Here is a 25,824-nt window from a genome sequence, read left to right on the forward strand (position 1 = left end):
ACAATAATATTTTTCAATGCATTGAATATTCAAATGCGTCATTGATATATTTTTATATATAGATTTTAATATATATCGTTCTAAATATATTCTAAATTTTGTATATTTTTAGCTCGAGGTTATTCCTCATGTCATTCGAAATCGCGTTGCAGGACGTTATCATTGCTAGATACGTTTACGTGTTGCAGCGATTGTTAGCTTCGACATTAGTTAAATGTGCTGTCACCAGAAGGAACCAGATTTGAAATATTGCTATTCACCTGTCATCTTTGTATGCTAATGTTTGGTAAAGCAATTTTTATCCTCGTACATTCGAACAGATAACTGACCATAGTATATACATATCTATCCACAGACAGGCTATGCGATGCGATCGTTCGGCACAATCGCGAGTGGAAATGATTTTACAGAAAACATGAAAGACTATCAGCAAATTTATATCATCGCTGGTCAATCAGCTCGAATCTCTCTGCGCAGTATTTTTTCCTTGTATAATTGTTTTGATTTTTACATTTTCAGCTGATAGTAATATTTTTTTTGCAACGACACAAGGCACTCGGTAAAAACGCAATTCTTCGAGGAATATTCTGTATACTTTCCTCTTAAGCGCATGTTTCTAAATGGAAAGTTTGCGGCAATAGTGATATCTAACTGATGTGCAATTATTTGAAAAAAATCTTATGTAACAGAATATTGCTGCGTATTGTTACGTATTAATGTCAACATTAGGAAAATTATCGATCAATATATTACACACATGTTACGTTTCTTTATCTTTTTTCTGAACATCTTAATTAGTGAACCTCTTAATTACTCTTATAAATTAATTTTCTTCCTGGTTAATCGCGTCTTTCGCGATTGGTTAATAGCACAATCACGATAATGGATGCGAGGAATGCACTCGTCTTTTCGCGAGAATGGACACAAATTTTTTTCACAAGCGGTCAGCGTATAACAAACGCTCTTGTGACTTATGTACATTAACTAATAGCCAAGTCTGGTCATCACGACAAACAGATTTCTCAGATACTCTTTGCGCGTCAGATACTCTTTGCAGAGAAAGAATGTTTCTGTCAACTCGAGTATCATTTTTTTTAAACAAACACAAATATTTCAAATCAAAAGAGTCGTTCCTCGATAATTATCATCAATTAGACTTGAAGAAAATTCAGCGGAAGATCTCTTCAAGATTAAGGAATATAGAGATGAAAAAATAAGGATATAAAAATATAAAAATAAGGAGTCAAGGAATAAATATAAATGTAAAAATATATTTATAAAAAAATAAGAATTATACAAGTTTTAGATTAAAAATCTTGAAGAAGAATTGCCGAAAGAGAAATTAGCCCGATAGAACTGCTATAACAACAAATTAAATCAATTACAAAGAAACGTGTTTATATCTGACTTTTCAATAAGGCAAGAGACAATTAATTTAAGATTGTTCGGCGAACAGGTAAAGCCATTATACCGGTAATAATGCGTGGTGCTTTGTTATCTCGATAAAAATGCATGTCATGCAATTATTATTTTCATTCTTTCTTAAAGGAGTCAGGTCAATTAGCAAAGAGACCGGATAAATATTCGTGGGAACAGAAACTTTATTAAAGTTCAGTTGCATCGAGATAGTAACAGAGAGAGAGGCCGTCGGCGTATGCTTACGAGGTAACTGTGAAAAAATGGTCTTGCGTTTCTCATCGGGTGCGACATCGGTAACGCGATCGTCTCGATCGCACATCCGGATTCGCGTATCTGAATTTTATACGCACAGGTACGTATACATCGATACATATACATACATACATACAAGGGTGGTGGACCGGTGTGTGGGGATGGAGTACTCGGGTTTGTACAGAATATATATATATCTTCGTTTTATCGTATCTACCAATGTGGATTATACAATGGGGATGCGCTATGTTAAACCCTAAACGACTTTTATATTACACTATAAACAAGCGGAGATCGCAATCAGTCTGACGTAATGCCCCGCGTACATCAGTTTCTGTGCTGCCTTTTCCGGGCAACCGGGCCGCGTCTTCGTATATATTTACAAAAAATCCTAAATTCGCCGGTAGAATCTTTCAACATTAACGTGAGCTGTTCATCTAAAAAAATGGAACGAATTATATCGGGAGATGTCGGCGTTGAAAAGATCCGTCTTATACTTTTTCTCAACTTATGATTCTCTACTGTAGTATATTAGATAAGCGTATTAACTTTAAGTATACATATGTTATATTTACGTTTTATTTTTAAAATAAACGGATCGCGTTGAATTACCGATCATCATGCGATGATTTATAATCGTCATATGCTTTTATAGATTCCACCGTCGAACTCCAATTTATACATAATTTTTTTTCTTAGACATCTATCTATATAATACACGTATAAGTTCTCCGAGCATAGCCAGAGCTTGCTTCGTTCGAATTGCCGAATTTGAATTATTCTTCATGCTCGATGAAAGAGGTCGGTTGTCCGTCGACAAGAAGCTAGCTGTTAATTACACGAGAATTTCCATTTATTAATCAGGAGGAAAATGAGATACTTAATTTCGTATCCAAACGACACAAAAATTCGCAATTTAAAATACGCCTAAAAAATTAAAATATTCCTGAGATACTTTGCAAGACTTTCATGGCCTTATTGAACATTTATATTGCCTAAATATTTTCATTCAAAATTCGATAGAAATTTTTCAAAATTTTACTTAGAATTTTGATCGTCATTTTGTGATCTAGAAGACACGATTCTCCTTTTATTATGTTTTATCTCGTTTCTTCTTGTTGAAGTTCCGACAAAACGATAAATGGATCGAAACTTCACGCAGTGAAGTTTCCATTAATAACGTAAAATAATTGAATTTAAGGATCCAGAAAATACAAAATCTAAGTCAGGACACTAAACGTCTTTTAAACGGTTCTTCCAAAAATGTCTTTAAAACGTTTTATCTCGATTTTGTTTTACCACGGCACGAATAACACGCGAGAATGTGATTCCCATGTGATTACTAGAAATATAATCGGCAATAGATTGATCTGTTTCTTGCGTAGTCACAATACCCAATAATATTTCGTTTATTTCGGAGATCACTTTACGCGTATTTTTCACGCACGCCACATTCATACTCGGACACACAATATAAACCTTAAAGGGACAATTGGAAATGTCTAACGAATCTTTCAGACGATCTTTCTTGGTGTTTCTGAAAATATAGAGCGCTGAGAATGATATGAACTTAAATGCACTTGTAATACGCGCACAACTTCGATAATTAATATATATATATATAAATGGTATATAAATATATAATCACATAAATATATGTAACAACATATAATAATAATATAAAAATAATAAAAAGTGTAACAGTTCTCCATTATAATTGTCTAAATGATGTCCCCACGATTCAATCGTTGTTATTTAAGTCACTATCATCCTCAGATCTTTGCGTACAGGATATCTCACTTTTATCGTATCATTTTACAAATCAATGACAAATTCTTTCCAACTTAAAGTAAACACATCATTTGTTAATTTGTTAACACTTATTTATTTATTTATTTATTAAATGAAACAATTCTATTCGGCAATTTTTCACTTTTTAATGTTGTGTATCTTTGCAATTCTTAGTTAGAATTGTGTTAAAGCTCAATTTGAAAACATGATTTTATCATTTATATCGCATTTTCCCCTGATATTTATTTAGCTTCTCTCATTAAAAAGACTCTCATTTGTTTACTTAATAACGTTAGATTAACGAGATTTGTATTGAAAAGTAGTTGTTTCTGGCAAGTAATTTTGCTTTTAAAAACAACGTGATACGAGTTGGAGGTATGTTATGTGAAATATCCGAGAAGTTTTCGAAATCACGCGGTAAAAAAGAAAGAGGGATCGTGGACACTCGACAAACACGAGCAGCTACCTGTCGCGCGAACCGACCGGCTTCTTCCGAGCCCTCCATTAGACGCTGGACCCGCCGGCGGAGTTAGCTGGGATGTAGTAGTTCCTGACATGCAGATGATTATGAAGGTGTACAGCCGACAGCTGTTGCTGCTGCTGTTGTTGCTGCTGTTGACCGCTGCTTTGTACACTCTGATGATTCCAATGAGCGGCCGGAGACACGACTTTGGGCATATCCGGACTGGCCGACGGCGGCGTGCTTGGCGACGGTAAAGCGTTCGCGTCAGCGACTACATCGACATCGACGTCCTCGTCGTCCTGATCGGCCTCCGGCAAATCGTGCAGTTCATCCTCGCTGCAGCTGAACCTGCGCGACTTGACCGGCCCGAGAACATCCGCCTCGATCTGCTGCTGATCGTCTGGTGCCAAGAGAGACGCCACGTCGAACTGTCGCTTCCTCGGCTGGAAAGACGATTGTCGAAGGGACTGACTCTGGAAAGGACTTTGTTGTTGTTGCTGTTGCTGTTGCTGCTGTTGATGATGATGATGATGTGGCGCCCACAACGCGGATATCTGTTGCGAGGCTACCGAAGGACCAAGGGCCGTCGGAGGCGGTGGAGTAGCGGGTAAAGGCGGTGGACTTGGACTATCTGGTTCCTCGTCCACCGCTAGGCCCATGTGCCGTCGTACTTTCCGTTGGGCTTTGCGCCGACGGAAGTCACCGCGCCGGAAATCCTCCAGGTTCGCTGGATGGATCGCCCAGTAGTGACCCTTGCCATTGGCGCTTCTGCCAGACTTAACAAAACAATCGTTCAGCGAGAGATTGTGCCGGATAGAGTTACGCCAACCAGGCCCACGGGTGCGGAAATAAGGGTAGTGTTCAAGGATATGCTGGTAGATGTCGGATAGCACGAGCTTCTTCTCCGGCGATGACAGTATCGCCATGGCGATCAAGCCAATATAACTGTGCTGGGGTTTGGGCTCCTCTGGTATCCGTTGGTGATGCGGATGCAACAGTGCCATAGACAGTGCCAATCGACCAGGGTAACCAGCCGCCGCGGCAGCCGCCGGATACAACGGCAGTGGCGCCGGGAATCCCGGGCCTATACCCAGATGAGCCGTCGGCGCCCCCGAAGGTGGATGAGCTACACCGGGATGCTGTATCTGCTGCGCCAGCCGCAATCGTTCCGCCATCGCGTAATGGTACAAGTGCAGCCGATAATGCTCAAGACCCGGGAGAAAGCTGGCCATCGGATTACCCAAGCCAACGGCCAATGGCTCCTTCGCTGGCGGCGGACTCTCGTTGCTACACATGATGATCAGCCGACTCGACACCGATACTTGATCCTGGCCGACACCACTGATCGTCCTCTCCACGGAGGAGATTCGTCGCGATCGCGGTCAGCGACGGTTTTCCGCGTTGGACTACGTGGTCATGGAATTGTTGGATTGGAGAACCGACATATATATATATATGTATATATATCGGAGAAAATCGCAATCCGAGCACTTTCCCACGCACTGTATTCTCCACCTGATACCGTCCCGATACGCGCGGGACTCCTAATGTCGGAGTCGTAAATTATCGCTCCGGGGATGGCGACGTCGCGCCGCCGACAATCGCGGCAGTCCCTGTTTTCCGACAGTTTTCACCCTGTTTGTCACGATGCGTACCGAGCAGTGGACTGCTCATGATTTACGATCCTCGGCGGAGTGTGACTGCCTAGCGGACGAGTTTTTCGTTCCGCGTAGTGCGCGGTCGCGTAAACGGAGACCGCCCATCATACGGGGAACACTCGACATTCGACATGGAGTGGGGACTAGCGAGTGTATCTGGTCGACGAGATCCTGCGCGGGGCCCGGTGCGGCAGAGAGAACCTGAATATCGGAACGTCGTCCAATGGAAGAGCGGAGGGTCGGACGAAAATGGAACCCACCACCGATCGTCACGCCTACGACGTTGCGATATTGATCCTGGCCGGCGTAATCTGGCCACCGATGGTGGTAGTGGAGATGGTGACGGCCTTGATGATGGTGTGGCCGTCGTTGCCGCACCACGTCGCCGCTCTCTTATCTCTACGTGGCCTAACATAGCTCGATATCATAGCCGATCCTGGACCGGGGAGTTGAGAGACGATCGATGCGTGTTTCCCGTTTTCAGAGCGCGTGCTGTACCGTGAGTTTCGGAAATGGCATCCGCTTTCTCTGTCTCTCTATCACTCTCTTTCTTTTGCTTTGTGCGTGCTGCTCCGTGAGCTTCGTCGTCATGGAATCCACGAAGATTGCAACAGTCTTTCGAGATTGAGTGGTCTTATCTATGATTCTAATGCTTGTGCGGATTGTGATTTTGATTTACGATAAAGATTTCAAGTAATGTATCTAATGTATCCTTGGACTTATACAGTGAGTGCCAAAAATATTCGTCTACAGAGAATACATCTTTTAAAAAAGACTTTATGGGGGATCAGAAAATAAATATATTAATTACCAATTTATTAGCAAAAAATAAAATAGATGTATTTTTTGAAGTTGTTTTACCTAAAAATAAAAATAATTAAAATAATCTTAATCTACTATCTTAATCAAATAATTTAAATAATAATTAAAATATATTATCTTAATTTTTATAAAATAAACAAAAATGAAAAATTGTATTATTTAGGCGCACAAATAAAAAGAATAATAATAAAATAAAATACAATCGAGAAATTTAGTTTCAAAAAACATGAATACAATTATCGCGAAATTTTTTGTTTATGTTAGGACAGAACGTACTTATTATTAATAAATTATTAATTAATATTTTATTTTCCATGTAATTTATTTTTACATATAACGTTCTTTTATAAATCTCTCCTGCACGAATACATTCACTGTATAGATATTATATATATATTTAGAAATATTTGAATTAAATATATGACATATGGTCACTGTGTATTCAAAACTGTGAATTCGGCTTATTATAATTAATAATTATATTATTTGTAGTCTTACATTCTATATTTTTTTTCCTCATTAAATGAATGTATATATTACTTTATTTAAAAATTTTTTAATGAAGAAAATAAATTAAAGTATATTTGATATCTTATGCATGTACATCATGCAATTATTATAAAAAATGCATATCTAATTGTTTAATATAATAAAGAATTTTCGCAATCACATTTCTGCGAATTGCTTTAAGTTTAATCTTTAACATTATAATTGAAACGATTATTATTAGTCAAAGTCGAAATTTATATATGAAAAAATTAATGTTATTGTAGAATAACTCATTTATCTATAATTACAGATGAGTAGCTATAATATTCAACTCGTGTTAATGATAAATTAACAAGTTACATAAGTTTTTTAAGAAGTCATTGTGATTTAAGATGGTTGACTTTTACATTCATTGCGAAGTTATGGATTTTTGATCCAATCTTAGATTTTTTATTTTGAAATATTTGGATAAATGTTAAAATAATTCCTAAATCAATGAATATTTAATGTACAAACTAATAATAATCATAATGACAACTTTATTAATGTTTAGTAACATAAATAAAAATAACAGTAGTAGAATAAGACGCAATACACGAAATTGCACAATCAAAAGGATTGACATCAGTAATAACACTGCCTGAAAATCTAAATCTGAATCTAAAAACTAAAAATAAATCAACTAGTTAATGAAATAAATGTTTCGACATAACCGTGCAAATTTATTCGTTGATTTAAACTATCCACAGTGAAAAAAAGTTTACTGAATTTTATTTAACATTTGTTCGAATAATATTAACGAAATATTAACTAAATGTAAACATTTATTTATTTATTTTATTTAAGTATAATATTTATTTAATTTTTAACTATAATTTTTTTTTATTTTAAATAAATGTTTACTATGCAAGTAAATATTTCGTTAATGCTATTTAAACAAATATTTAATAAAATATAGTAATTTTTTCCAATGCACAATTAAATTTTTCAACGATCTGAAATCGGATCTCTATCACTTCAAAGATGTCGCGTAGAGAGTACAAGGGAGAAAAAGAACGGGTGGATCGGAGACTTCCGTTGGCGCCCCTCCGTTTTTAGATCCACGACCCTCACTCGCTCTTGCCCGTCAAAGAATCCTTTCGGCCCGCGTGGCGCGATTCGCGGACAAAGGCGCGATAAAGGCACCCGGGTTGCCCCGTTATACGTAGTCACCGCCCCGCAACTATTTGTAAGCATCCGCCATGCTGGTTTCATATCTGCCGTTTCGGCTTGCACAAAAACATTATTTTCAATCGTGCAGGAAGCACGAGGGGTAACGCGGGGTGGGCCGACACAGCAATATGGCGTTTACTTCAACCGAGTACGGGGGACGCGCGACGTGCGCGTGATCGGCTCGGATTGCAATTGTTGCGTCTCGTTGCAAATAACAGTCCACCATTCCCTCTCCTCCCCGAATTCGCAACCAGTATCTGATCCCCTTTTCCCTTCCTCGTCCTGCTATTTCCCGTTGCAGTTATTCGCGATTCTGTTATGTATGCCCAAACCTCGCTGCTAGCAACGGAAATACAATGTTGCGTATCGGCGCAGTATGTAAACGTTCCATTGGTGGAGTTACACTACCCGGTAGATCCCGGTAGTACGTGCAACGGCTGCAGATAACGATATCGCGTTGTCTACCAGCGAATGCACACGCTCGAGTCCTCAGTACAGACACAATTGTACGGCTTTTACGTTGGGAGATGACGTGTATTATTGTAGTTTTATCGTCGGAAACCTGACAGAAAATTGTATTTCGTTAGCAGTCACAACGTATACAACTACAGAAAGGACTTCGTATTATAATTATATAGAAAATTGGATTCCAGTGAAATAAATTAGTTTTCACTATAAATATGTTTTCACTTATGATGTGATGAACAAAAGATGTATAGACACTGCAGGACTTGATACGGGATAGTTTTTAAGCTGTGGTGTATCAAAAGTATAAAATTTGTGCTCGCAAAGCACTTTTGATACACTATAGTAAAAAATTATCTATTAATTGTTAAACTTGTGTCTAAGATAACTTTTGTTCATCACATAGTAATCTATACTATAATAAGAAATTGAATCGATGAGAATAAATTTAATTAAAAGAAATATTATTTTTGGTCAAAGAGAATCCTTAGTGCTTAAATATTTATAGTGTTAATTTATATATTATACAATCTGCAAATCGCGCATCGAAATCTTTTTCAGTCTTTCAATAGTTTTAATCTTTCAATCTTTAATATTTAATAAAAAATCTTAAAAACTGTGAATAATTTATTGCGAAAAATATAATACTGCCTTAGCTTGGATTTTCGAAATATTTAAGCATTGTGAGATCCTCTTTGATCGAAAATAAGATTTCTCTTACTTAATTAGATTATAAGCTACATTATATGTAAAAACTAATTTATTTCACCAGAACTCGATTTTCCACATAATTAATGCGGAATTCTTTAAAATTTTCTTTGAATTTTAATTACAATATTTTTTCGAATTATATCTTTTGTATCTTTATATCTTTAAAATTTATTTTATTGAGGGAAGGAGGTTATATGAATTGTGTAGAAAACTAACTTAAAAAAATAATACATTCCTTTAATTATCAAAAATTTTTTCAACAACTTAGAGTTATATTATTAATTTATACAATTATAACACATCATATTTTTTACAAGAAAAGTATCTCTCAGCTTCAGTTTGTATTAAAAGTGCACTAACGTAAAATTATTAGAGTAGCGTATTAAATTTAATATACAAGAATTAATATAATATTTAAAGTTCTAATCGAGAAAAAAAAAGAATATCTTATATGTATCATATATATATATATATATATGTATCGTGTATAATTCTATTTACATAGAAATAATTATGCTAATTATACGTATTTGTTTCTAAGCAATTGCGCGTGCGCGTAAATAAATAAATTCAACGGAGAACGTTTTGAACGTAAGTACGGCTCTTAGAGCCGCATTTAACGGCAAATTTGCGCGAATATCGCGTCATGTAAAAAGATGCAATTTTCCCGTATAATCCACTTTGCGCGCTTTTTCGCGCCACGATGGACCACCCGGATCTACGTAGCCGGGGCATTGCATTATCGGCAACAGTGAAAATCGCGTGTAGATAGGCGCGATAAAACGTTGCCTTTCAAAGGAGGATCCTCCTCGAAATAACCAGGAACCGTATTTGTGCTTGCGCGAAACAGGACCCGGAGAACGAGCACGTAACTTTATATCCGGTCCGATCAGATACGATCGTTGTGCTACCAAAAGGAAACCGAAGAAGCCAAAAGGGAAGGCAATGAGTAGCGACGTCGGCGGGTGGCGGAGTAAGATGCTCTCGAATTCGTGCCGGGGCACAAATTCCGAGCGTCGAAAGATAAGATCAATCTCTCAGCGAACGGCTACGACTGCGCGAGATGTTAAAAGCCGATCGAAGGTGGTTGCGCGAAACCAGAGCTCGCCATCGCTGTCAAAACACAATAAAACGAACGATCGAGGGAAGAATCGATCGATTTCGAGTGGTGGCCGCAACGACCCCGGGTCACGTCCATAGGTGATGGTGTCTGTGTGAAGATGCAGTCGATACGGTGTACAGATATATTGGGCCATTGTACGTGCGGCTTGCGCGTTAAAATACTCTCTCTCTCTCTCTCTCTCTCTCTCTCTCTCTCTCTCTCTCTCTCTCTCTCTCACTCTCCTCGCGCCTGAATAATGGCGATAATTGTGACGAAGTGGTGCGTCATTGTGGGAAAAAAGGTACACCCCGAGATCCGCAATCGAGGGCGGTGGCGCGGGTAAGTGGCAGATGCATGGCGCTCCGTTGACAGCTTCTCCGATTTCCCTCCGCGTCCTCACATCCGAAGACATCTTCCTCGATCCTCTCTATCCTGTCAAAAATTGGAGCTAGCAAACCTCTGTTTGCGCAATCGTTACGCATTGCGTTTCTTCGTTTCAAAATAGTGCGAATTCCCGTGACAGATTAGAAAGTATAATTTAACAAAGAAGCGAAGAAATCCAAGACGTGATACATACAATAAATAAATAAAAAAGAAAAGAAAGATCACATAGTGTTGTAAATATCTAATCTTTTACTCTCTCATGAAATTAATATAAATAATATGTAATAAAAATAATTTTCTGTATTTCATATACATATAATTGTCCAAATAGAAATTTTATATATTTATAGACCAATACTATTGAATACTGGCGAGGTAACAATCTTGTACCAAAAAATGGGTTTCGAATTTCGATTCTGGCTCTGTAGAGGATCAGCATTAAAAAAACAATGTTATAGTACTAACCCAATATGTGGATCGGCATTGAATAGAAGTATTGATCCAGTTATAGATTTTCAGTACCATATATTGAATATGGCAAAAGAAATGTATCGAGCGAGTATATATTGTAGATTTTTAATACCTTGTCTATATTGAATTTGCTAAAAATAATGTATTGAATGAGAGTATCTACGCTATTATATCTACAGTAAAGTTATTACTATATTTACTACAATTAGTAAAAAGAATATATCGATTATCAGTAGGATAGCGGATTAGTATATTGATTATAAATTTTCGATATCATTGAAATCTTAGCTTTCTGTTTTACTCACAATCAGTTATATATCTGTTAGAAAAAGATGCTGTTAAGAATCCTTTCGAAATTTAACAATCGATTTTTCGTATTTTCTGTTTCGTATATCAGAGGAATAGAAACTACGCGAAAATTAGGTAACGCTAATCCCGGCTTGCCTAATTCGCCGTGTAATCCAACGGAAACTCACAGCAGTTTCCCTGTTGGCAAAGTTAATAAATGTCGCGGTAGAAAGCGACCGGCAAGTTCGAAGCCTGTTCGGAGTTTCGCGTTGGAACACGGCACGAGGTATCCGATGATTTTGATGCTTCGGAATACACTGCTAATCGGTTTCCAAACTCCTGCCTGTGTATATATTTATGCTTGGAACGACCGATTGAACAAATCAGATCTCGATATCTCTCTAGAATTCAATCCAATGTATCACTAAATTTTAGATAGATAAATACATTTGTATTAGTTCGTCCCAATTAAAAACAATTTTAAGTAACATTCTCTTACATTATTAAATATTATTATTGAATATTACTAATATTATAATGTGTATATAAATTGAGTATTTAAGTGTACTAATATTTATTTATTATATATTATACTTTTTAAATTTTTATTTATATTAATATTTATTATACATGTATAATATATATACGTAACTTTATTTTCTGATAAAAATCTCTATATATGACAAGAATATAGTTGAACAGGTATTTTAAAACTTTAAATAGAACTGATGATCGGGTAACAAGAACGTTAACAAAACTCTATTGTCTCAGTAAACTAGAAATATTGAAATGCGATGGTGGAATATATATCGCTCATCGGGTATGTACAATTCGTACGATCGTTAACTATTCCTACGAGCGAGCCGTTTAGCAAATAGCGCAAACTTGGCAAACACTTCCGGGGCTGCCAGCCATTACGGAGTCGCGCGTGTATCTATTAAATTCTCTGCCGCGGCGCAAGAGAAAGGGCATTTAACAACGATGCTTTATGCATATTCTAACGAGCTTGCAATCAACTGGTACTAAACATCGTCGGTGCTTCAACCACCCCCTCGCGACCTGCTTTTGTAACAAGGCAAAGGAAAGAGTAAAAGATAGGAGGGAGAGCAGGGGGATGAACGCGAGGGAATGGCGTGGGGGAGGATGGCCGATGGTACGGGAGGTACCGTCAGTGTTGGTGTGTTAGTAGCGTGATTGTGTAGGTAGAGTAACCGGTAGATAGCGAGCTATAGAGAGACGGGAAGAGAGCGTGCCGCGGCAAAGAGAGTGGGGTCCATTAGCTTTGACGCTCGTCTCAAAGGGATGCTGCCGTTTTAGCGTCGTGTACCGGCCTGTTTCCTAAGCACCCCTTTCACGTTGCGCGACGTTATTGCACCGGAGACCGGGAAAATAACCCGATGCCCGACGACGACGATGACAACGACGACGACGACGACGACGACGACGATGACGACGACGACGTCGACAATGGACGGGTTCCACGTAGGACGCGCCGCTCTCTTGTATGTGTCTGCTCTTAAATATTCATAATTTATAAACTCTCAGAAAGCGCAGCTCCCATTGGACTCCGGCATGTTTCTCATAGCAAGATTTTCAGGGCTCTTTTGCTTTTTTCGAGCGCAACCGAGCCGTGATAAGTAACGCGCCGCTGTTTTCCTGCGCCGACATCGAGCCATGCTTATAATTTCAGAGTAAAATTAAAAATTTTTATCCTTTTAAATTCGACAAATGTATAATGTTTTAAATATTTATTGAATATAATTTAAGTAATGTACAGGAAACATTTCTTTATTAAGTCTTCTAGATAAAGTTAACAAAGTCAATTTAGAATGGGAGGTTAAGGAACTTCTTTTTTTAAAAAAATGTATTTTGAAACTGGTAATGTTTGTATGAGATATAAATATTATTTAAAAAAAAACTTTCTTTTATATTAACTGAAGAGTTTTATTATTTAAATATTTGCATGTAGTATATTCATGTTTACGTGAAAAAAAATAATTAAATGATCCAACTTAAAGATCTAAAAAAAAATTGTTTATAAAATTGTCTAAAATATATACCAATATTTTAAACTTTTTATTGCGTTATTTGAAAAGTTTTTACACTCGATATCTTTTTAAACTTTTACTTCTTATAAGAAATATAAATCTTATTTTCATAGTAACTTTCAATAAATATGAGATATTAAATATCAATCAAAATTATCTATCGCTAAACGAGCAATGATATACTTTGCAGAGCCCACTTCTCAAAACATTCAGCAACGCGATTTACCACAGATGACTATTCGAGTTGCCGGATTGACGAGTGGTGCCTATACAGAGTGCTCTCGACAGTGCACTGAACGGCGAACTGCCACTCGAGAGGGTAGCGGAAGTAGCGACGAAGACTCGCGACGGGGTGCCATTTGTGTTTACAGCCGCGCGGCCCTTCACACCTAACGAGGCGCACCGGACTTTACTCTTCGGGGTGAGCCGCACGAGCCGTCGCTGTCGAGAGGCGTTGGCGCTTTCGTTGTCCCTCTTCTGCGCGGAGAGAGACGTGTAATTCCGAGAGAGAGTGGAATAAAAGGGCAATTGGAGCGGAAGCGTTCAAGATCTCGAGGAAGAGAGAGAAGTGCGAGCTTTCTCTTTCGATTACGAGCGTTTCTACGATTGAGGGATCGAGAAATATGACCGTTTGGCCGTGTAACAAGATTACATGGACCAAGCAGGATAGATTAGATCCGAGAGAGATATTCAGTGGGGCCCGGTACCCCCGCATTTTACCCCACTTATCGACCGCGACAGAATACCAGGATTTTCGCCAATATTTTGGGTGTTTAGCTTTTGTCGCGACGTGATGGCCATTGTTGTGAGGCCCCGGAATGGGCGTGGATGAGGGAAGGGAGGCTTCGTCCATCGAAAAGGAACCGGTCACTTTCCTCTCGGCCCTTCCTTTGCACGGCCCATCACTATTTCGATCTCGCATAAAGGGTTTCTTCTCGCCGATTGATCGCTGCTCTCGAGATAATGAACGGGCCAGTTGGCTCTTTTTACAGGGACCACAAAGGTCTTTGTCATGGCGTTTTGTGTTCATACGATTTACTAACGAATTAGTGGGATTAACTCTCAAAGATTTTTTCCGTTACTCGGGAAACATAAATATTTTTTTATATTCCAGCACTATATTGCTTATTTACCACAACTAAATTAAAGAATTATGATTATACTTAGTAGATATAAATATTATTAGTAAAGAAACAATGACATCCTTGAAATATAAAAAAATATTTATATACACACAGTAGAGTTTTAAAAAATACATTCTTTTATTTAAAAGTAACACCACTTCAAAGTAACACACAACTCCAAAAACTATAATAAATTTTTTTTGGAGTGTTATTTTTGGAATGCAATGATATATATGTTATATACAATTATATTATATATTCCTATATTTCTAAACATAGATGTAACAGTTATTGTAACATTTATTGATAATTAATCAATAATCGCGATATTTCTATTTCGTAACAGGTATAACTCATTTAGGCTTTGCGGGAGGAACAATTTGTTTTTCGTTCCCGAAATATAGATCCACGCGCTTCTCGTGGATGGATTAACATGGAGAGAGCAGGGTGGCGCGGAAAGGCTTATCGAGCCCTTTGATACGCGCGGCTATCGGCGATCGAGAATACGAGATCAAAGCCCACGGCATCGCCAAGGTTACACCGTCCAAATGTCGCGGTGGCTTCGGATGAATATTTCAGGCCCCCGGCCGCCATTGCCGCCTGTCGGGTAGTGTTCGGATGTCGTTCCCGCAAAGAGCATTTGCGCAATCTATTAGCGTTCGGGACTCTCGGGGATGAAACCCTTTTGTCGTTCGTGCGAAGTGCTTAAGCGGTTGGTTAAGCCCGATCACGGGGTGCGGTACGAACTCGTACGCACGCATACGCGTATGCGCCATGTAATACGCTTCTTGTCGTATCAGAGCTCATTCGTGATTGGTTATCATCGGCGATGCCTGATATTTGACCTCTTATCGGATTCTACGTAGATCAAATAATTGTAATATTATCTGATAGTTTGTATTTTAGCCTCTCTTTATGTTTAATTAAAACAAAAGTATAAACAAAAATATATATCATATTAATCTTTAAAGAGAGGGAGTCTATCTTTTAAATCTTACAACTTTTCCTTGAATAAGAAATTTGTCATAAAGTGAATATAATTTTTATTATGTAATATTTATAATTCAATACAATTTTTTTAATTGCACTAACATTGTGTCAGACTTCTTGTCTACTTTTATTACTTATTAAACATAATTTAATTGCAATTATTAATATATTCTTTTTATATTTTTGCATTAAAATTTGACACTATTTTAACACCACTATAGTGATTTTCTCATAATTATATTGTAATGATTAAAAGAAAATAATGTAAATTGTCGTCAAAGTATCGACTTTTCTTGTTTCTCAATTTCTTAGGTAACAAATTGACGTTATTTATTGTCATTTTGATATAAGAATGACATCTTTAATGTCATTATCATGTCAAAATAACCACAAATAACGTCAATTTGCTAAATTATGTAATTATAAGTTTTTTTTTAATTGAAATTACAAATTTGCGATTTTTGCATATTTGAAACACAGTTTTTAGATAATTTACACAAACGATACTTAACAATCCTATTATTCAGCCCTCGAATTAGGACATCAATGAGACTCTCCGAGCATAAGATCTGATAAAACTCTGACTGACACGTGCGCATTTAAAGAGTCCGCGCAGTGTCAATCGCGTGTTTGAAGCGTATCCAGCGAATCGTAATTATCGTAGTAATTATGGTAATCATTTAATAACGCTATCAAAGATTCGTCGTCGAACAAGGTGGGCAACTATGAAGTTCGCTACGGCACGAAATTGTTATTTTCCGACGAGAGATATACGGGATGCCCAACACACCGCGACCGTTTCGCTTCGCGTTCGAGGCTTCATTGTACTCGGTATTCGGCAGGCCTACGAAAACACTCGAACACTTATTGCGACAGCCGCCCATAATCGTATCTCTGTTTCAGATTGCTCGAAATCATTGTCCGCTCGAGACAGTTCCTAATAATAACATACGTTCGCCTCGAGAGTGCCATGATGCCTCTCGCCCCAAGACCTTAATAATCATGAAAATATGTGTTATAATAACTTTGCAAAAATCGATTGTGGATACAAAATCCCCATGCAATCTCTAAACGCAAATAGAAATTCTACGATCTGTTATTTTATAAGCAATATGCTCGTTATGTATGTTAATGCAATTTATTAATATGATAATTAATATAATATGTATTAATAATATATATTAATATAATATACAATATTAATGTATATTATAGTATAATAATTATATGTATATATTATTTATATAATTAACATATATAATAATCTATTAAGATGACAAAAATATTAATAAAATTTTATATTGATATAAAAATATATAAAAAATTAATGTAACAGTATCACTTTTAATTTTTTAAAAAATTAATAATATGATTCTTTCATCTTTACATTTATTTATTTTATGGTTTATATAATTACTGAGTTTACCGCAAGTAGTGAGATTAAATAGTTTAGTTCTAAAATCATAAATAGCCGCATAACAAAATTTAGAGATATAAAAAATCTTAAAATAAAGATTTTGTCTATAAAAAGTTACACAAAAAATATGAGAAAAAAAAAGAAAGGGCATTTATCAGTGATATAACCGATATCGCGAGCATCTCAATAGCATGATAGGTCTCACCGACGACATCGATACCATCGGGCAGCTGTCGCGTGGCGCGGCTATCCACAACAATACTTGTCGAAGTCGACGACAAAGGGGATCCCCGCTTCCTTAATCATCATGGAAAGGGGTTCTCCATGCGACTCAATATAAATAAAAAAATCCATAAATAATTGAAAATTTAAATATTTTCTGGATAAACGTTTTACGTTATTATGGAAACATAATAAATATTTCAATTTATGAAAAATAAATAATTAAAAATAATATCTAATATAAAAAATTATAATAGAGTCTTATAAAATGTATATATACATATTTTGTTTAGATATATTTTTTAAACCAGTAAAAAATATAATTGCAATTATTTCATAAAATAAAAAAGACAATTTTTCATTTCTTATAAATCTTCTATTAATAACGTATCCGGTTTAGCTATTTCTTCTTCGAGAAATTCGCAATTCGTCTGTTAATTAAGCGGCTATCAAATAGCACGGAGAAAGATACCCGCGCCGAATTTGGCCTCTCGAAGTCACGGCAAGCCGAACTGAATTTACAAAACCGCTGAATTAATTAATGTTAATGCACGCTGCGCGTACACGTATTATATTCGAGCTATGAAATTCAAGGGCTTCCCTCAAAATAGGATGGAAACAGGACTTGTGCATGAATAATTATGAAATCTATACCATAATAGCTAACAATAAATATATGTATGAAATTTTATTCATCATAAATATATTTATATTTTTTAAAATATTTCTATTTTTTTTTTATATACATATTATTTCTATGTATTTCGATATATTTATTTTAGTTAAACGTTCAGCAAAAGATGTTTGGGTTTACGGGAGCTGTCTAAAAGATTCATATGAAGGTGCTTGTATCCTATGGCTCGTGCTTTCTCACAATGGGGGTTGTGCAGGTAGGCCGTACATAGAAGCGGATTGGATTAGGATTTGGAAGAAAGGCTGAAGGGGTGGGCTGACCCAATTTGCATGACATAAACCACGTCGGTCCTCGAAATTCAATTTAGCGGGAAAAGCATGCTGTACGTACAGAGGTTTCCTTGATGTAAGTAATATAAATCGCTTCTTGATGCTTTCTATATGCAGATATTTTCATTACAGATTAAACAAACTGCGTCGTCATTAAAGTTTATTGCTTTTATGAAAAGTTTAAGATTTTTATCATATATTATCATATTTTTAAAAGAAACTACATTACAAATTCTATAAATCTTACAATTAGTCATAGATCGATAGTTTCAAGATAATCTAATCTTACCTTCAAAAATTGTTTTAAGTACTATCTCGAGATGCTTGGTACAGTTATTTTATTAGTTGTAGTTGGTATTTTATTAGTTGGAATAAAATTGCGCATGACCAGATTTAAGACAGTCTTGAAAATGAGATTGAATTATAGAATGTCGGCCATAGTTTACTTAAAAGGTCTCGCACTAAATATATAGAAAATTGGACTCTGATAAAATAAGTTAGTTTTCATATACATATAATGCAGTTTATAATAATGTGGTGAACAAAAAATGTAGCATAATAAGCACAAGTTTTACATCGTAAAACTATCTATTGAACATTATCTATGACATCTTTTGCTCATTATAAGTTACTCTTTATGTTCTAAAACTAACTTATACTTCACCTGAATCCAATTGTCTATATCATTACAATCCTTTGTTTTAACATTAGAAGTTACTTTTAAAACAAACGTTTTACATATTTTGTCGACTTCTTCATCCTTTAAAATACATCTTTGACAAGGAGCGTAAACACGAGTCGTTGGCGATGATTTATTAAACACAGGCTCGTTTCTGAAGACAGATGTACGAACATGTGTCTCGCCAAGAGGCGATAAATGCGCGGCGGATTTATTCAGTTTGTCATCGGATCCACCGCACCATGAAACTGCACGCTTATTTCTCGTATTACACCCACGTACTGTTGGGTAATCATCGTGTAATAGCCGAATAATAATTTTGCCAGCGGAAAGAGAGAGAGAACGAGAGAGGGGGAGGAAGGGAGCAGAGAAGTAGCCCCGCAAGAATAAGGCAGACTGCCCGCAGGCTAGGGGACCAATATGGGCACCTTAAATGTACGCTCGCATTTAGAAGGAGGGAGAGAAAGAGAAGGAGAGATCATCCATATGAAACCCCATGTATCTAACCCCACTGCGATGTTTATTATTCACTTAGAATGCTCACGTTCTACTTGTTCCCCGCAGAGCTCGAGCCAAGATCGGCTTACCCCTTGTACATACGCGACACGGATAAATGCTGGATGAAAGTGTCAGATAAACCTTGTCGTAATCGCTAATTGAAACAAGAATTGTTACAACGCAATTGTATAACGGCAAGAAATTGGAAAGGAGTTTTTTTTAATCGAAAAAAGGAAAAACGAATTATTTGTTTTATTAAGTAAATGAAAAACTGTTCCTTCCATGTAGTATTATACTTGTTTTTTTTTATTAGTGTAACGTATATTTCTCTCAAGATTTCATCTTGAGAGATATGAGTAATTCCCCAAGATATCAATCATCTCGATCGCAATATATATTATAACATTAATAGGGAATATTCCACCCATTTTAATTTTTTCTCTGTCCAGACAAGTAACGAGTGCTAAGTATAATGGCGAGATTCGAATTGATTAAAGATTAATTGTATTTATTAATTTCTGCTTAATCCTTTTGTGTGTGTGTGTGTGTGTGTGTGTTTTATCTCCTTTTATTTACATTTTTTGTTACTTTCATTCTACAGAAAAATGAGAAAATCTCAATTGTTTATAATGGAATGAAATAATGCACACTTAAAAATCTCTCCGGTCAAGTGTGCGATGGAAGAAAGATTAATTCTTTGAGATGGAGTGAAAAGAGACATTTCGACTTGTATCTTGTAGGAATCTACGAGTCGACCTTTCTGCGGGAACGTTTACAAAATACGCGCACGTGTAGCGCCACGTACCACGTCATGCTGAAGGATGCGTGACCGGCAGATAATTCGCACGAGACGATTGTTGTCGAGTCCATCCTAGATTTTGACAGATATGAAAACAGAGAAAAGGTGACACGCATCAACCGTCGCAAAATCGTTTATTGCATTGTGACTAATGACTGTTTTGACAGCAACCCATCCGTTCGATCGGCTCCATTCCAGGTCCAATCCCTTTATCATCGACGCGCTAGATTGAAATCAATATTTACATTCAAGTCCCATGTGAGCCATGGATTAGTAAGACCTCTTAGAACGCTTTTTCTAACCCCTTCCAACCCACTTCCAGAAATATCAGTGCATTCTCTTTTGAAAAGCTTTTCAAAAAACTGTCCTTAATTTTGAAGGATTCCTTCTTCTTAACAATATATAACTTAATCCAATATTTTGTTATTTCTATTTATTTATTTTTTGCTCTAGCTGTTACGCAGTTACTATTTCTTTTTATTAATTTATTAATTTATTTTTTATTTATAATAATTTTGTTATTATCTCATTATTATTTGTATTATATTATGTTTTATATATTTTTTTTCTTATTTTTACATATTTTTCTATTTCTGAGTCCAATCTTAATCGGCAAAGTTCCTAGTTTGATCCTAACTAAGGTTCTTCCACTTCACAGACTGATCGCATTCTATTCTCGTGTCCTCGCGATTTCATGGTCCTTTCGACAATTTCACGGGGTACAACGGGGAACGTATAGGGGTGCCTTCGGAGGCGTAACTGCTCGATAGGTATTTAGTCAGGGGTGCCTATTGAAAAACGACAATATACATCGACGGTCGTCATTGTACGATCGTCTCGACACGATGAGAGCGAAGAGTGCTGCACGAGCCTCGCCGACGGCATGGATAATTCGCAATTGGATTATCCTAAGCTGTATCTGGGAATCTGCAGGACTTAGTAATTCTCTTCTCGAAACATGCTTAAATGATCCGGCATGAAATGCTCGATTATGTAAACGAACGTAAATAAAATCTGTTGCGAAAGTAAACGTGAATTATTTATTGGGTGAACGGAACAATATTGTGAAGAAAACTTCATCTACTCCTTTAGTCCTGTAGTGACGACATAGTAAAAAGAGCGTTTGTTGTCACCATAGAAAATAATTGTTTAAACTGACAAAAATGATCCTATGTCGCTAATATAGCGACTGAGTGCATCTTAATAAATACTTCAATATTTAATTTGATAATTATTTAAAATTTAAATACTTAAAAAATTTATGAATATTTAATTTTTATAATTTAAAATTTTATTTATTAAAATAACATTCAGTATTTTAATAATTTTAAATTTTAAGACGTACGTTCTAAATTCAACATACATACGACTTTAAAAAATAATAATTTAATGAGTTATAAAATTTTGCTAAAACGCATTATATTTAAGAATAGTTTATCTTTAAGAAAATTGTAACTTAAAAATAAAATTTTCTACAAAGGATATTCAGGGTAATATTTGAAGGATAATATCGAATAAAACTCCAATAAAGGATTCCTGCTTTACCCCATGCTTCATCCCTTTGTAACATTCGCATCGATCTCTCTGTGATGCCATCTACCATAGTATTTTATTACAACAGCCATGATGGCTTTACTATTGAATAACTTTTTGGTTGATTCAAGTTTTCGCCATTTAGCCTTTGTCCATCATGCAGAGATGTTACCAACTTCTGGCAATGTATGAAAATGGATAAATGGAATATGATCAGTGACTGAAAAGATACATTTCTGGTCTACACTTCTGCTGCCCTCTATTTTTTGATCAGTGGATAATGGTTGTTCGTTCCACTACGTGGGATTACTGTGCGTATTTCTACTTTCCATCTATCAGTTACTCTGACATTTTATTGAAGAAATCTACAATTTCGTGCGAAGGTATATATCGAAAGTTAATACCATTGATACAAGTTTTAGCTATCCATATTTTGCTTAAAATTATTAATATTAAATCCCAAGAGATTTATATGACATTATACTATTTTTATAAAGTTCCTTCTATTTTTTTATCTAATTGCACTGAATCAATCCAAAGCATGAATATTTGATATTGAATGTGTTGATATAGTAAGAAGAGATGTTACATAACATTATAGTTTAAATTATTAATATTTTTAAAATAATTTTGTAATTAAACGATTAATTATACAAAGATAAATTGATAATGGCAAAAATTAATAAGATGTAAAATTAAATACAAATATATATTACACGTTTATATTAACGTATGCGTTTAGTAAATAATGAATACATTTTCGTAATTACTTTAGTTAAATTAATGACATATTGAGTAAGAATAGTGACAATTCAATTAAACACAAATAAAAATAACTTAAATTGGATATAATTTGATATTAAGAATTTAACAATGCAGAAAGAAAAATTTCTGTGAAGAATCGAAAATATATTAGGTGTTGGAATTAATTCGTAGCGTTTTACAAGTGATGGGAAGTACTTTCATTAATGTATTTTTTAATGCTCATGTGAAATAAATAACATTCTTTCATTAAAAAACGCTACGAATTAATTCCAACACCTAATATATCCATTTTCTTTAATTTTATATGTAATTTATTAATTTAGTTAATTCTACATTTAATTGCAAAGTTATATGTATGTTACAAGTATAGATTAGAACAACAATATTATTGTTTTATACTTCCAAAGAATCCTACGTTTTTCATAATTTATGGGAAGGATACTGTAACCATTCGCACTCCCGTGGACGCGTCTCACAGATGACCGCATAATAAAACCATTATTAAGATATTTAACATCCCATTGCGCGCCCACCAGTCACGTGAGTCGAGGTATCGTCGTAATCGTTGCGGACAAAAGCACCGATCTCTCTTTCTCTCTTTCTCTCTTTCTTTATAGTTATGCCAGGACACGTGCCCGACATAATTCACCATTGATGGTTATATTCCATTGTGGGCCGAGCCCATTATAGCCTATACGTGCGAGCCTCGAACAAAACGTCGAAATGGTAAATATAATACCTATCCCGGCGCGCTTGCTACTCTGACAACTATTTTTCCCAAGATATTTCCGCGTTACTTTGTCGCCGCGTCCGCGGAACGATTTGTATCGCGTAATCTCCTAATCGATCTCACGTCACGCCATGCGAATTAATCAACGACGAACGTAACCATCGTTGCCAGAACGGAAAAACAAGCTGCGATGTTTCTCGCGAAATTAAAAATGAAAAACAAAAAAGTTCACCAAAATTTTTTTACACGATAGATGACAATTAAAATGTAATTTAATTAAATTGGATTTTTATTTATGTGATTCGTTTTATACAATATCGATGAATGACTCGGTTAGAACAGAACAATATTTAAATAAATAAATACAAACAAATAATTAAATAAAAATATTTGCATGAAAAATATTTGTGTATAATCTCTTCAATTTTTCAAAAAATATTTGTTTATGCAAACAAATAGATTCTGTAATATGTTCTTAAAATTTTTTATTATAGGTATGTATTGAATATATATACATTTTATATGTAAAGTAGAATTGTATTATGAGCACCTTAAGAAAACATTTGGTATTTCTTGTATATTGAAGAATAAAAAAAATTTTGTTCCTACCTATTTCGGTTTTATTTCTATCATTATAGGTTTATTGATGTTTTATGTATTTTAGTACTCTGAAATTATTTTAAACCAAATGTTGAAATGATGGAAGGTACTCATATTAACCTTTGGGTAGGATAATATGGGTGGACATTATATGTAACAGTACAGAAAATTTTCTGAAAGAAATTATGCAGAAATAAAAGATTGTATCATTGACTTTGATGTGTGTAATTTCTTTGACATTCTAAAAATAAAATTATTATTTGTGACGTATAATATAGTTATTCATCCATTCATATAACATCTACTTATAATACCTGAACATATATTTTACAATTAAAGTAACTCTTTCTTATAACTTATAATAATGATTAATTATTTCAATTAGAATTCTATATTGTTTGTTCAAAATAATAATTAAAATAACTAAAAACGATGTATCTTTCAATTTGCAAAAGTTGATATTAGGCTTATGAGCATTCTCATACGACAATGCATCCTATTCGAAAAACCCCAATATTTAATAAAAAATCAATAATGATCTCGAAAGTTTGTGAGATTAGGACAATTTAATATTATTTACTTTACGAATTGACATGTAGGATAAAATATCCTTATATCTCAATATAGGTTGGAAATCTTATTAAATTAAGGGCAAAAACGTAAGAAATAAAAAAATAACGCGCGTTGCCTAATTAACTCAATAAATTTCCGAAATAAATCAATTTAATACCTAATTCTCGCAACATATTGAGATATTGCGGAGAGAGAGAGAGAGAGAGAGAGAGAGAGAGAGAGAGAGAGACGCATCTTTTCACAACAAATAGCACTAATCGTTGAAGAAATATGAAGAGTATTATCTGCAATGCTCATAATACCTAATGCTATCTAACATTTATATGCACGTATATTTTATTACGTACATGTATATATAAATATGAATAGTGGTAAAGCAGATGCTCAACACAATTAGTATAAAAAAGATTTGGTGCAGGTACAGATACAGCCCTTCTTCTATTTACCGATTCAATTTTTACAATACCACCGTAAATTGTGATCGTACACGTAGACAATTGAGCTTGCAATGCACGTGTCAACGGAAAGCAAATCTTTAAAATACGATGCCACGCTTGTTTACGACCTTTGAAACACTCGAAGCTCTCGAGTCTGAGTGCTCGTAAGGGTGAAAAGGGTCAGCCACGATACAAAGGGTAAGGGAACGAAACGGGTTTTGTTGCTACAGTTAACACTTGTCAGGGGGTGGTTCTGTTTGAGACTCGATCTCTTCGACCCTCTCCTATAATTTGCCAAGAATGGAATGAAAGAATACCAAAATTGATGGTAGAGATAGTTCGCGTGACTGATTTAAACAATTATATTTTCAAAGGTAGGCCAGTAAATAACAGTAGGTAATCGCACGCAGAAATATTGAAACGCTATTTTTACAAATAAGTGACATAAATGTACATTTCGTTAATCTATGACAACTATGTTTCGAATATTAGAGTACGTTTATTCGGTCAAATAGTGACGGTAATCTGAAAACGAGGAAGCGTTCGACCACAAAAAGTTGCCAAATTGATGCGGACCAGTCGTTACCAACGACGAAAATAATTTTAGCCGCAAAAGGTTAATAAACTTTATTGACCGGATTTCATTGAACGACAGCTTGTTTTACAGATTGACCTGTCGCGTTAAAATAATGTCGCGTAAAGCCTCAAAATTATCAAGTTACACACAATATTTTACTGATGGAGAAGCATATGAGTGCGAGATTCAAAATGATATATATGAAAATTTAAAAGAACTCCGAAAAATTTAATTTTTGATTTACATTAAAATTAAAGTTAATTAAAATTTATATGGAATTACATGTTAAATCTTGAGCATACTTTCAATTTGGGAATCTATCCTTGCCCGATATAATCTCAA

General features: G+C 35.4%; 1 protein-coding gene across 1 annotated transcript; it reads right to left on the reverse strand.

Annotated features, from left to right (window-relative positions):
• Nucleotides 1–1,583: 1,583 nt before the first annotated feature.
• Nucleotides 1,584–6,495, reverse strand: fd102C (forkhead domain 102C). Its single transcript, XM_011060285.2, has one exon. The coding sequence runs from the start codon at nucleotides 5,218–5,220 to the stop codon at nucleotides 3,967–3,969; it is 1,254 nt and encodes a 417-aa protein (XP_011058587.1). The 5' UTR covers nucleotides 5,221–6,495; the 3' UTR covers nucleotides 1,584–3,966.
• Between the last annotated feature and the right edge of the window lie 19,329 nt (nucleotides 6,496–25,824).

Source organism: Acromyrmex echinatior, chromosome 11 (assembly GCF_024713525.1).
Source record: "Acromyrmex echinatior isolate Ae372 chromosome 11, ASM2471352v2, whole genome shotgun sequence".
Taxonomy (NCBI): domain Eukaryota; kingdom Metazoa; phylum Arthropoda; class Insecta; order Hymenoptera; family Formicidae; genus Acromyrmex; species Acromyrmex echinatior.

What these genes read in the sequence shown, in the direction of transcription:
- fd102C (XM_011060285.2), bottom strand. Translation starts at nt 5,220, where the DNA reads ATGTGTAGCAACGAGAGTCCGCCGCCAGCGAAGGAGCCATTGGCCGTT.